At 39.4% G+C, this 13,977-nt stretch overlaps 1 protein-coding gene across 2 annotated transcripts in view; it reads left to right on the forward strand.

The window, feature by feature from the left end:
- The first annotated feature begins 961 nt into the window (after positions 1–961).
- Positions 962–13,977, forward strand: part of LOC124279517 (zinc finger protein 318-like) — a 98,534-nt gene continuing 85,518 nt past the window's right edge. For both annotated transcript variants that reach the window (XM_046715344.1, XM_046715345.1), the window contains exon 1: positions 962–1,350. In XM_046715344.1, coding sequence (XP_046571300.1) covers positions 1,006–1,350 — 345 coding nt within the window. In that variant the 5' untranslated portion in view covers positions 962–1,005. The remainder of the gene's footprint in view (positions 1,351–13,977) is intronic.

A 13,977-nucleotide genomic window follows, 5' to 3' on the forward strand; every position in this document is an offset into this window, starting at 1 on the left:
ACAAATCTGCTAAAAATAAGTTTTGAAGTTTTGTAATTTGCATTTATAAATAGAGAATTTTGCTAAAAGCAAAATGAAATAAAAAACCTTGTCTTTTATTATGTTTTCTTGAACTCCAAATAGTATAAATTTCGGCACTTAGCTTCATGTTGCATACATGACCACACTGATCTATCCATTTCAGAAATAAATTGATCCCAAAAGTTCTTATAGTAACATCACATTCCCAAAATAAGTGGACGATAGTTTTTTGTCTCTGACAAAAAGAACAAAGATCATTCTGAACATATTTTAGTTTTAATAAAAACGTTGTAAGTAAGTATATTGTGCACAAGCCTATATTGAAACCGGCGAAGTTTCACTTCTTGAGTTGTACTAAACACCTTAGCACAAATCTCATTCCAGGCAAGCTGACCAAATTTTAGTTCCCATTTTTCCTGACCTTTTGTTTTTATTTCTGCTGCTACAAGGGTAAAATAAACATGTTTAAAACCGCAACGCAAAGTAAAGCGATGTTCTTCGACACAGTCTGATGTACTTTTGGTTAACATAAGAGTTGCAAGATAATGTTTAATGCTGTTTATAACACCATAAAATTCCAGGAATGATGAACGAATAAGATATATTTCCCTGAATCCGACAGACTCGGGACAGACTGCCTTGACTGTCGGGTCAGGGTAGCGGGAACGAGTCAAGTAATAGACTGCGCATGCCATGTTTTGCTTAGTCATCGCTTTTGACATGCGAGACAGGGCCCAGCTAACACTGCGCCGGCGTGTGGATCACGACATATGTCGTTATCTAAAGAATTTATTTGTACACATAATCACTTTGTTTCGAGAAATGTTTTTATTAGATGTCAAATTATATCGTGTTCGGACAATCGATACGATCTTTTAATATAAAATATTTCGTTGTTGTCGTAACAATGACACAAGTGGTTAGAAGACATGCGTGGAAACCAGAGCCGCCATCATGTCCTATCTGATGTAGGAAACGTTGACGATGGCATTCATCTCAAGAAGTCGTTCACGGAATCGTCCGATGCTCATAAGGGGTCGGGGAAAGTTCTTCCGGGGACGAGGCAGTGTCGGAAACAGAGGTGAAGGTTTACGCATTACATTGAACAATCGCGCTGATGGTGGTGAGAGTGGAGTTCAACGATCATCGAGAGGCAGAGGTTCGATCCATAAACAAGATAGGCACAGCAGAGATCGTCGAGAAAATCCTGATTACGTTGGAAATGACAGTCGTGATATGCGTGAAAAATCAGCAGAGAGGAAAAGACATGACCACTATGAGTTCAGAAGGGGTGACGTTTCGCCATCGATGCGACGATCACATGACAAAGTATGCACGTAAATATACAATATACATATAAAGTTAAGCATGTATATAGTACACTCAAAGTGTATTGGAATCTGAGAAAACTTGTTAAACAGAACAGGCTGTTTAGTAAGCTGTTTAGTAAGCTGTCAGTGGAAGCACATATTTTTGTGAAGCAATTGCAGGAACATGCAACAAAGTATTTCGTACCTACGTAGAAAGATATTCACAGGGATCAAGAATTCGTAGACACAGTGAAATATATTTAGAAAATTTGATTTATTACATATGCAGATTGAATTACAAAAGAATGGCATGTGACAGACTTATGATCATTTTAGTGATATCAGTATATCATTGGGTCAGATTTTCTGTGGTCACATGTTTTCAGACGTTCTCATGTGTTTCATCACATAGATGTAAATATTTGGATGTTGGCATGTGTTTTTGATAAAGTTGTCAGTAATATACTGAACTGCAAAAGAAACACCACATAGATAAAGTTTTTTTAAGCACTCACTTTAATCCGCACTAATTAACAATCAAAACGGAGGATTGAGTTCAACCTTGACAATTATGGTTAAATTAAAACATTTTTGTGAATCACATTTAGATTTCACACAAACAAAATCACCAGGATACCGCAAAGTCAGTATCGTGTGTGACCTCCATGGGCATGGATGACGGAGTTGCATCGTCTGTAACATGGATTGAATTAACCGGTTGATGAAAGCCATAGGCACTTGGGTTCATACAATGTGAAATGCCTGATCGAGTCCAGCCACAGTTGTCTGCCTTGGTTGGAGATCATTCAGTCATCTTTGTATCTCATCCCAAAGTTGTTCTATTGGACTTAAATCTGGACGAGTGCAGGCCATAGTAGGGTTTGGATGCCATGTTGTCTTAGGAAGTCCAATGTTGCTCTGGCAGTGTGGGCATGAGCGTTGTCATGCTACAAGATGTGGTTTCTGTGACGTCCAAAATGCAGAGATGCGATCCCATACGATTTTATCGTATTTGTTACGAAAAAGCAGCACAAAATATGCGACTTCGATAGCAGTAAAATTATACGATTTTTAGAAAAATCAATTATCAAATAGCATACGTACCAGGCACAATAAATTTCAACCACATTTTATTTAGTATCAAGCTATATTTGGATACTTACTACTGATTTAGGTGAGTACAATGTTAATAACAAGTTCTTAGACTATCTCTCTATGTTTTTAATATGAAAATTCTTTGGAAAAGTTAATACTAATTTTGCCCCCAAAATACTAATGTTTGCATCAGTTTTGGGCCAAAGATACTAATTGGGCTAAATAAGGGTTGGCATCTCTGAAAATGTGATACAACTTGGGGTCTTATGACTTGGTCAATAAAGCTGTCACGCCATTTCCTCATCCTGGACTGAGATTCTGGAAACCACAGGGCCAACTCTCTGGTTCAGACTGATTGCACCCCACACCATGATGCTTGGATGCTCGGCTGTCGCCTTTCGGCTTTCATCAGAAAAAAGCACAGTTCTCCTTTGTCGATAACGCCAATTTCGATGCAGAGTAGCCCATTGCAGTCGGTTTGGGTGGTGAGGATAGGACAACCATATGGTCTGTGACAGGAGAGGTTTCTTCCACACAAACATCAATGGGTCTGTGGTGAGTCCCAATGGTCAAGTGTGCTGTTTCCGTTGCCCTGGTGAACCGATCCTGCAGATGGTTGTGCACAATCTGTCGGTCTTGACATTGTGATTAGGACTGGGACAATACACTATGTCACGATACGATACATATCGCAATATTTTACCTGAGATATTATACATATCACGATACATACACCTTGAAAGAAGGACACGGTATCAAGATTTAAAATGATTTATTTCAAGGTATTTGTGTATTACAATAACACTATTGTAATAAACAAACAAGTAACTCCATCATACTTGCATATTTTCCTCTAAATAAGTACTGTAACATGTTTAAGATAATACTTTTTATTAAAAAGTTGGGTATCGTTTTCTATCGATACACCAGTCCACGATACGATAGCTATATCAAACTTAAATGTATTGTGATGCATCGGTGAATCGTCCCAGCCCTAGTTGTGATGTTACTGAAGGTCATCCATTGCAAGTGTCCCAAGGCTTGGTTCTTCTGATCTCTCTCGTGACCGCCTCTGTGGTGTAGTGGTTAGAGCGGAAGGTCGCTGATTCGATCCCCGACCGCGTCATACCAAAAGACGTTAAAATATGGTACTTGTTGGTCCCTGCCTGGCGCTCGGCATTAATGGGTACAACAAGGACTGGTCGGCTCGGAGTTAGTATACTGTGTCTGAGTGGGGTATTCATGCTTCACTGCGGCATGGTATCTCAGTGAGCTAGCACTATAACTATAGCACCAGCTTCAGTCTGGGCTAGTACAAGCAGCTGCACATACACATACACACGCATGCATCGTCATAAGAGCGAAATATTCTCAAGCACGACATTAAACTCAATTTCACCTCACCTCACCTCTGATCTCTCTCGTAAGTCGTGGTTTGATGATTGTGTCAAAAGCAAGAATGATTTCAGGCGAGTTTGGGACTCTATCGTTGGTAGGGTGGTCAAGATATGCACATCCATTTTCGTTTTCATGAATGTCATATGGAACCTTTTACCACGTCTGCCTTTTTAGGTGCATTTGGTTAACTGTCAATTTGGATTGCAAAACATGTTAACAAACCAGAACAATCACAATAAATACGGCACCTTGTGAGAAAAAGAATTTGCATTAGGTTTTGAAAGGTTGCCTTTCTTTTGCAGTTCAGTATATGTTAGTGACATTACAATTATTTGTGTGATAATCGAGAAAACAAAGGATGTCGAAAACCCATAACACATTGATATGTTTATTAAAAGGAATCAAAATCATCTGAATTTTAGACTCGTCCTCACTGTTTGTGGACATCATCAGGCATGTCCTTGCTCTGTGAAATGAGGCTGGCTGTATTTACAAATGATCCTGGAACAGAATTGTAATGCTTGTTATAAGTTATAATTACCATGCTTTTTATTCAAATTTTTATTTATAAAAGAACCTGCAGATTTAATTGCCTTATATTGTCAATACAAAAAATGTGTTGATTTCACTCCCAGTTTTTCTGTGAATTAACTGTAAACTGTGGCTACGAGTTGGCAATGTCTGCAAATTTATTGGCTCATTATCTAATTATCCAGTACTGGCCTTTGATCATGTTAAATCATTGTGTGATCGGATATTTACAGCAAACTGCTCTTTTGGGTTAAAACCTGCTTGTTTCCATAGACTGGGAAAGGTGAAGGCAATTTAATCTCAATCTCTATCAAAAGTCCGCCAACTTTGTCCGCCTTACTGAAAGTGTAAGTTGAACATTTCCTTTATTAGGTTGAAGCAGATGGGAAAAATTGTTCTCCATAATAAGGCTGTTGCCTTGGATTGCCATGTCCAGAAAGCTCCCTTAAGACAAGTGCTTACTTTGAAGGCATTCAAAGCTCTCCATGTTTGTCCCTAAAAATGATTAGGGAATCTTCCACTGGCATTGGCAGTTACTGCCATTGTGATGGAATCCCTGGAAGTACTGGTTCTTCTCAATGCAGATTTACTCCCTCGATTGGTTACATGGGTTGTGCTCCATTATAATACCTCTTTCATCATAGATCCAGCTTATGCAATGATTGTTTCAAAATTTCAAAGTATTCTTCAATAATAATAATAATAATAATTCTCTTGGTTCTTGGTATGTTCGACTAGGCAGCTTTTCCTGGGGGAAGTCCCATTCGCTGTCTGGGATGCGTGTAGAGGGGCAAGGGCCCTGAGCTGATGATGAGCCTTACCAGCCTGACTGTGCCAGGATCACTCGAACCTTCTCGGCTGCATTTTTCATCATAATCTGTAAAGCATAATAATAATAATGAGCGACACAAACCTTGTGTCATCTTACTGCTCTTCTAATGATATAATTTGCAGAGAGGAGAAAGGGGCGAGAAAGTGATGTTGAGGGTGCAAGGATCAACGTCTTGTACAAAAATGATTTTGGAAGAGGCTAAAACATATCGCCGCAACCTCTCCATGTGCTGGATTGACTACAAACAAGCATCCGACTCTGTCCCTCATGAATAGATTCTGAAGTCTCTTCATTGTATTGACCACCTTGAATGACTACTTGATTTAATGAGTTGCTGGTCGACTCTACTTGAGATGTACCCGCAAGGGCAGGTGCAGACTTCAGAATCTATTCCAGTCAGAAGGGGTATATTTCAGAGGGGGACTCCTTCAGTCCTTTACTTTTTTTGTTTGTCTTTAGTTTTCTGCTCAACAGAGAGGAGTGTTATCATCCCGGACCTCCCCAGCACAGATCCTCAGCACCGCTTACTCATTTTCTTTACATGGATGGCATTGAGCTCATGGCCAAAGGAGATAACAGTTTGAAAGAGCAGGTTCTCCCTGTCGAGTCCGGGACAAATGTAATATTCTTCATTTGAAACGTGGCAAGGTAATTAATGATGGATCGGTCGGGTTACAAAGGGGAGGAAATATTGAGCATCTTGTGGAACATAGGCCTACACCTATCTTGGAATGCAAGTTCGAGACAAGCTCCAGAATGCCCAGATTCAAGACAAACTTCAGGCCGAGTATAAAGCTTGCTTAAAGAAAATCTGGAGCTCAGAACTTAATGCTCGGAACAAGGTCAAAGCCACCAATACTTTTGCTGTGCCAGTCCTTTCCTATTCCTCTGGAGTAGTGTTGGGAATTGGTTGAAATCTCACAATTGATGATTGATTCATTACCAACGAACAATCATCGAAAAAAATCGTGTTTTTTCAGATTTTCCTATCCAGGTTGTTATTGCAGATATGTATAACATGATGCAACTTGCTTCATTTCTTCAAGAAATATTTGGGGCGGTGGGGTAGCCTAGTGGTTAAAGCGTTGGATCGCCACGCCGAAGACCCGGGTTCGATTCCCCACATGGGCACAATGTGTTAAGCCCATTTCTGGTGTCCCCCGCCGTGATATTGCTGGAATATTGCTAAAAGCGGCGTAAAACTAAACTCAGTCAGTCAGTGAGTCAAGAAATATTTAGTCATGGCTTTTCAGTTAGTGAAGTGAGATTTCTAAGAATTAAACACGTTTTCAGGCCCTGACACTTCAACAATATGTTCCATTGTCAAGTATTTTAAAGGCTGAAACAGTAGTTCCAAAATTGTTTATGTTCGATTATTACAAAATATTATCGATTGCTTAGTCGTTTGGTCGCTGCGACCAATCTTCGATTATTTCAAATAATCGGAACACCACTACTCTGGAGTAGTTGATTGGACTAAACAAGACATCTAGAGTCTTGACCGCCTGACCAGAAGGATCATGTCTGATAACGGAGCTCACCACCCTCCTCCCTCTCTCAGTCATTTATATATGCCAATCAATTCTGGAGGTCGGGGTTTGACTAATGTGGAGGCTCTTCATGATAGAATTTTATTGTGTACTTTTGCACATATTTATTTGTCGGATGATCCTCTAGTGGTGCATGACAAGACTCACGATAAAAAGAAGGAATTCCACAGCTATTTTAAGTGTGCCAAGGTTGTTGGACAGAATCTGAAATTTGAGCTTGATTTTGTTGATGGCAATGTACTGCTGGATGGTACACTGATGAGAGTAAGCCAGGTGAGGTTAATCACCAAGACTGCCCAGAGTTGGTTATTCATTTGTGGAGAAGCTTTCTGAGAAACCATTGCATAGTGTGTGCATGCAGTGCGTGGAACAGAATAGCAATCCAACCGCCTCCTTCGCCTGGATGAAGTCGGCGGGTTTTAAGTGTGAAACTGATGGCTTCCTTTTTGCTGCTCAGGACCAGTCACTTCCCACTCGCAATCGCCTAAATGTGATTTTAAAAGAAATATCAATATGAAATGAATTACAATGAATTTACAGAGACTGTGCAACATCTTGTCAGGGGATGCCCTTCTTTGGCACAAACAGCATATCTTAAACGACATGATGGCATGGCTCACTGCTTTTACGTATAGGATAAAGCATGACCTGCAGGCATTACGAAGAAGTAAGGATGTTTTCCCGAGGGCATTCCTCAAGGGAAAACATCCTTACTTCTTCGTAATGCCCTTGGGTCATGCTTTATCCAACTTATAAACCGACTGAAGATATACTTTAGATATAATTTCAATATTTGGTATTTACTGTTGAAAGCAACTGGGATGAGACTGGCAGCCGACGCCTCGCCTTGCACACGCAATACACGTGCTCTGCACGCACTACCCGTCTTTTGAGGAACACACTACATGCCGACAAACAATCTCATTCTTCACAGTGATCCTTCGAAGTCTAGTGGATAAAACTGCCAAGCTTATAAGCGAAGGGTTGCGGGTTCGATACTGGGTGTCGGGACTACATGTTGGAAGATATCGGTAATGTCATATTTTACGATCGCATTCAATGATGGCAAGACAAAGTCGTATCAATCTTCAAAACAAGTAATAATTCAAAGTCAAGGGCTATTCCTCAGAAAATTCCACGAGCAGAGGGATGATATTGAAGTAATGCCCCCGAATCGACGGGGCATCGGGATACGACAAGAAATACTGCCTCGCAAGAACAATAGAGTGACGTCACTGGAGGTTTATAATATCGTCTCCGCCATGCCTGTGGCTGTGACTCCGGGGTCCATCCATGGTACATCCCTGAACATGTCCAGGGCGTCATGGAAAATGATGCTTTCAAACTTCTGTGGAATAGGCCCATATACAGCCTCAGAAGAATTCCTGCCAACAAACTTGATCTTGTCCTATTTGATAAAGCCAATGAATATTTATATCATTGAATTTGTCCCTTTTGACAGCAACGTGATTGGCAAGATTCAGGAAAAGCATGCTAAATATGCGGACCTCCCCTTTGAAATGTCTCGCTTGCATCCCAAGTACACTGTCGTCAGGCTCCCCATTGTTCTCGGTGCTCTTGGTTTGGTACCTGCTGATATCAGGAGAGTGCCCAGGTTCTCCACCGGAAGCACAGCCCTTCTGACACTCTGGGCAATGCAGAAGGCTGCAGTGTTGGGGAGCCTTCATATTCTCCGGAAAGTTCTTGGTGGGTTCGACTAGGCAGCGTTTGCTGAGAGAAGTCCCATTCGCTGTCTGGGCTGCGTGTAGAGGGTGCAAGGGCCCTGAGCTGATGATGAGCCTTACCAGCCTGACTGTGCCAGGATCACCCAAACCCTCTCTGCTGCATACTATCTTTAATCTGTAAATAATAATAATTCATGTATATAGCGCCTAGTATCTATCTGACTAGTTGCTCACTGGATGCTGTAATCAGAATCTGATTATTATTAACCAGGATAACCCAAGCTCTAGTTGGCGCTAGAAGGATATAGTCACATGACTTTATCCAACCGGGTACCCATTTACTGCTGGGTGAATAGAGGCAATTTTGAACAAACTCACTTGCCTAAGGTAAGACCACATATATCACATGTGCTTCGTTGTGGGGCAGGACTGCAGTCCTAGAAACTCTCCGGAATCAAGCTGCCAAACAGGGTCACCCATCCAAGGACTGCCCGATCTCGATGTTGCTTAACTTCAACTGATTCATGACCTGAGCTCTACGCACAGGACCACACACCACCACCAGAATATGACTGTTCTTCCTCCTGACCCAACTCTTGTCTTAGTTTTTTCAGGGCATCTGATACAGTGATAATAAGCTTTGGATGTCTTATTTTGGAAGCTGTTCTGCCAGTCTACACTGGGTGTCAACCAAATTACTGCAACTTAGGCAAATGCATTTATGGCCAAAACTGCAGCTAATTGTTCTAATTGCCATAAAAAAAACATCTCAATTTCCTTATGTTATCATCACAAATTGTTGGTGTTCATTAATTATTTTTGACTGTTTAATACTCTTATCAATTCACAAATGTGTAAGGCTCTTTCTGTAGAAAGTTCATGTTTCCATTGCATTTGATAAAATATCCTGCATAACAAGGGCAGAGTAATCAATCGTAATTTCCACCATATTGCTGACTGTTGCATTAAACAACAACTACAATATTCAATACACAACTTCAATCACTGACCACATGTAATTTGAACTTAACACCTATCAGGCTATAATTGATTTATTGCCCGAGTTCGGTCGCTGTCACATTATGTAATTACACAGACAGGCAGGTGTGATACTTGTACACATGACATGTTATTATGTCTGTTGATTGCAAAATGTTATACACAAAAAATGAGCATGTATTTACAAAACCCAACATCTCTATATATATACACACACAATGAGCCGTGAGGGCATCTGCAAATGAACCAGCCGTTACACTTGAGTGCACACCCACCCGCTCTGACTGGGTTTTGTATCCCGGCTGCGTCGTTTCATGGGAAGTAAACCCAAGTACAAAATATTGCGATTGTACGCTTATAATTTTGTTTATATGTTTTTTCATAACCAGCAATGTATCGAAAATCATGATCGAAAAACTATAAAAACGCTGTGTGCATTTATTTGGTGTTCTTTTTTTATGCCCCCGCCATATAGGGTTGCCCTCCGTCTGTACGTCCGTCCGTACGAAACAGGGAATGTACTCTATCCACTTCTCCACAAAAAACGTTCTGTGGAATTCGATGAAATTTTATACATAGGCTTTCTTGGGACTCTAATGGTGTGCATCTCATATTTTGTTTTTGTATTTTATTGTTTTTTTTGTAAGTTTAGAGACATTTGAACTTAGGTACATTTTGCTGAATTTCTCTATGATGATAGTGTAATAGGGGATGAAGTCTATCCACTTCTCCACAAAAACTGCTCAACAGAATTGAATGAACTTCTACATGTCTTTCGTAGGGACTCTAAAGGTGTGCATTTCGTAATTTTGTATGCAATTTCTTAAATTTGTCACTTTTACAGATGTTTGAACTTAGTTGAAGTTTGTTCTATTCAGCCTGTTCGTTCCATCCAACAGGGGGGTGTACGTTATCCACTTCTCCTCAAAAACTACTTTATGGAATTCATTTAGATTACACATGTGCTTTATAGGGACTCTAAAGGCATGCATCTCATGTTTTTATTTTGTATTTTATTTATTTTTCCAATTTTAATGCCGTTTGAACTTACATAAATTTTGTTGAATTTCTCTCTGAATATAGTGTTATAGGGGGTGAAGTCTATCCACTTCTCCACGAAAGCTCCTCAACAGAATTGATTGAGCTTCAACGTGTGTTTCCTTAGAACTCTAAAGGTGTGCGTCTCATACCTTGTTCATCCAATTTCTTAATTTTGTCACTTCTACAGATGTTTGAACTTAGTTGAATTTGGTTCTATTCATCCTGTTCGTCCCATACAACAGGGGGTGTACTTTATCCACTTCTCCTCAAAAACCACTGCACAAAACTCATTTAGCTTACATATGTCTTTTACAGAGACTCTAAAGGTGTGCATCTCATATTTTGTTTTTGTTTTTTATATATTTTTTGTATGTTTAGAGACATTGGAACTTAGATAAATTTTGTTGAATTTCTCTCTGATGATAGTGAAAAGGGGATTAAGTCTATCTACTTCTCCACAAAAACTGCTCAACAGAATTGATTAAGCTTATACATGTGTTTCATTGGGACTCGAAAGGTGTGCATCTCATAGTTGCAAATATTTTTATTGAACTTGTTCGTGAATTTTGTTCAATTATTGATCTTTATATGTCGTATGAATGTCAGCGGGGGCATCCGTGTCAATGGACACAAATTTTTCTTGTTTAACTTTGATTTAGGTTTGAAAACATCATCTACCTGATAGATTATCTGCATTGCTAACTTCTGTTTAATGCATTTGACCAAATTAAAAGGTGCTGTTAGCAATAAAAAGAAGTTTGTTTGTTTTACATACCTGTTGGCTAAGTAGAATTATTGGTTTTTAAAAAAACCCTCAACTACTACAGAAAATGTAAACAAAGGATTGTGTGTAAATGTTGCTATCAAGGAAAATATTCCCAAAATAAATTGTGTCCCATTACATATTTGAGGATTTTGACTACCGGTATATAAAAATGTGAAATCATGATTATTATTTTCATGTTATATTTAATATTATTTGTGTACAAGAAACAAATACATTCACAGAGAAAACAAACTGCTAAGTTATTATTTTAACATCAGTATTCATGGACTTTGCTTGTTCCCACTAGAAGATCTGGGGCGGTGGTGTAGCCAAGTGGTTAAAGTGTTCGCTCATCATGCAGAAGACCTGGGTTCGATTCCCCACATGTGTACAATGTGTGAATGATCGTTGAATACTTTTGGTCACAAACCTGGGATCGTGAAGGATATTTAATAAGATAGTGCCACAGTTGAGAACTTTCAATCTCATATTAGAAGAGACAAAATAAACTACATGCACAAACCTAGTCTGTCATACAGACATGGACAGATTATACCCAAAACTGCCCATGCAAGTCTGGACTATAGTTTGGCATGAAATGCATGTGGACCCGTTTTTTTGTAAATATCCCTTCATCCAATGATCCAATGGATCTCAAACTGTGCAAGTGGATGTTTTGTCAGACAACCTAATCACATTGTAAATCACCGATTTTATGCATTTGTATTAAAGAATCTGTCTATGTAACTGTCAACAAAATAAACAGCAGAACACAGACTGCTTGCAGAGGGAGGGAGCCAATGACCTGTAACAGCGGCAGTGTTGGGTCATAAAGGTCAACGTTCGTCAATGTAGGTCAGCTATGCACGTGACAGGTATGAAGAGGTGTCACAGGTCGTGAATAGGGTAAGGTGGGTGCCAACTGTTAACCATCATACAGAGTTTGTTTCTCTGAGTTGTTCAACATTAACCACAAAACCCATTAGTGAGAATTATTCTGTAGGTTAAAATATTTAAATTTGTAATGTTTATGTCATATTTTGTTTATGCAGTACCTAAGTGGAAATGCATTTAAAGAACACAGAAAGTGTCTTTACACTAAATCATTAATCGGACCACCTATGGTTAGAACTAACAACTATTAAAGCCCCGTTCCTTCGGACACAAGCACATACAATCATGCACACTCATTGAAGAAAAGATAGAATGAAGACAAAAGTGTTATGTTTTGATGTCGTTCACATTCCAAATTAAGCAATGCATTTCTAATAGCTTTAAGCATATAGATATTTAATATTTACATTTTCATGATAATTTTATGTGAAATGAGTGTTTCATGTTACACTATAAGTCGTTGGAATTAGTCAGTGCTGTCATTGATAAAAGCAGTTATATTTCTTTGAGCATATCTGGCTGGATACTATTATTATCTGTAAATATAATAACAGAATTAAACTTCATCAAGTTCACTCCATTCTTCCAGAGGAGTCATCAGTGTCCAGACGAATGACAACTGGATTAACTGTTTGCTCCTTCAAGCCATCTTTGAGCCAGTACTCTTTCTCCACCTTCTTGACATGTTCAACACATGCATGCCAGCGTGCAATGTCACATATAGCAGTGTTGACAATGTGCTTGACATCATTCAACTTGAATGATTGATTTTTCCGGGCCACTGTACTTTTAAGATCTCCCTAGATAAGTTTGATTTGGTTGAGATCACAGTGGTATGGTGGTAATCTCAAGACCTTATGGCCGTGTTGGCGTAGCATGTTGTCAGTGTTATATAAGGGTGGAGGTTTGTTAGGTTTAATCAAAGAGTACAACTGTGGTTTAGTGGCCTTAATTGAAAATTGTATATTGTTATTTGTATGCCATTGCTGCATATCTGACTTCTTTGTATTGGAAGTTGGGCACCTATTGTTTGGATCTCGAACACTGTGATAGGGAGCATTGTCCATGACAACAAGACTTTTGTAAGGCAGAGCTGGCAACAATTGTTCCTCAACATACTGTGTGAAAACCGTTGAGTTCATTTCTGTATGATAGTCCCTTCCATCTGTGCTCTTTGACCGAAATACCAGATCACACCCAGGTAGGAATCCACGGTGGGAACCAGCATGAAGAACGATTAAACGTTCACCTTTGCCTGTTGGTATTTTCCTACCATCACTGGGATCAGTGGGTAGCCACTGTCGGGCAGCAGTATGGTTTGCATTGACCCAGGTCTCATCCAGATATATAGGTTCGAACCCATCCTCTCTTGCCTGCTTAATTTCTCTCAGATAGTTACATCATATTTTCACAATATCAGATCTCTCACACATTACAAGTTTCTGGTTTGCTACCTTCTTGTACTTGTATCCAAATTTGAGCAGTAGTTTGCTTAGCATAAACCTAGAACCATTAATGTCGTGATCCTCTGCAAGGATGTGTTTTAACTTTCTTGTGGACAGGTGTTCATTTCTAGCAAATAGCCGGGCGAATGACATCTCTGATGACCCTGATGTCAAAAGAATCTAACTTTGGATGCCTACCTTTTTGTACAAGGTTTTTTTTCTTGGTTGTTGGTTTATTTTTCACAATTTTTAGCATGATGTTCTTTTTCATGCCAAGAGCAAAAGTTGTACGTTTCATGTAATCCGACACCTTATAAATCGGTTTGCTACGTTTGCTCTCTTTAAAAAAAAAATTAAACACATTTCTAATAAACGTTTAGCATCATCTGAATAAGCTTTCATGATGACAG

This window comes from Haliotis rubra, unplaced genomic scaffold (genome assembly GCF_003918875.1).
Source record: "Haliotis rubra isolate DU_JTF1 unplaced genomic scaffold, ASM391887v1 Scf251, whole genome shotgun sequence".
Lineage (NCBI taxonomy): Eukaryota > Metazoa > Mollusca > Gastropoda > Lepetellida > Haliotidae > Haliotis > Haliotis rubra.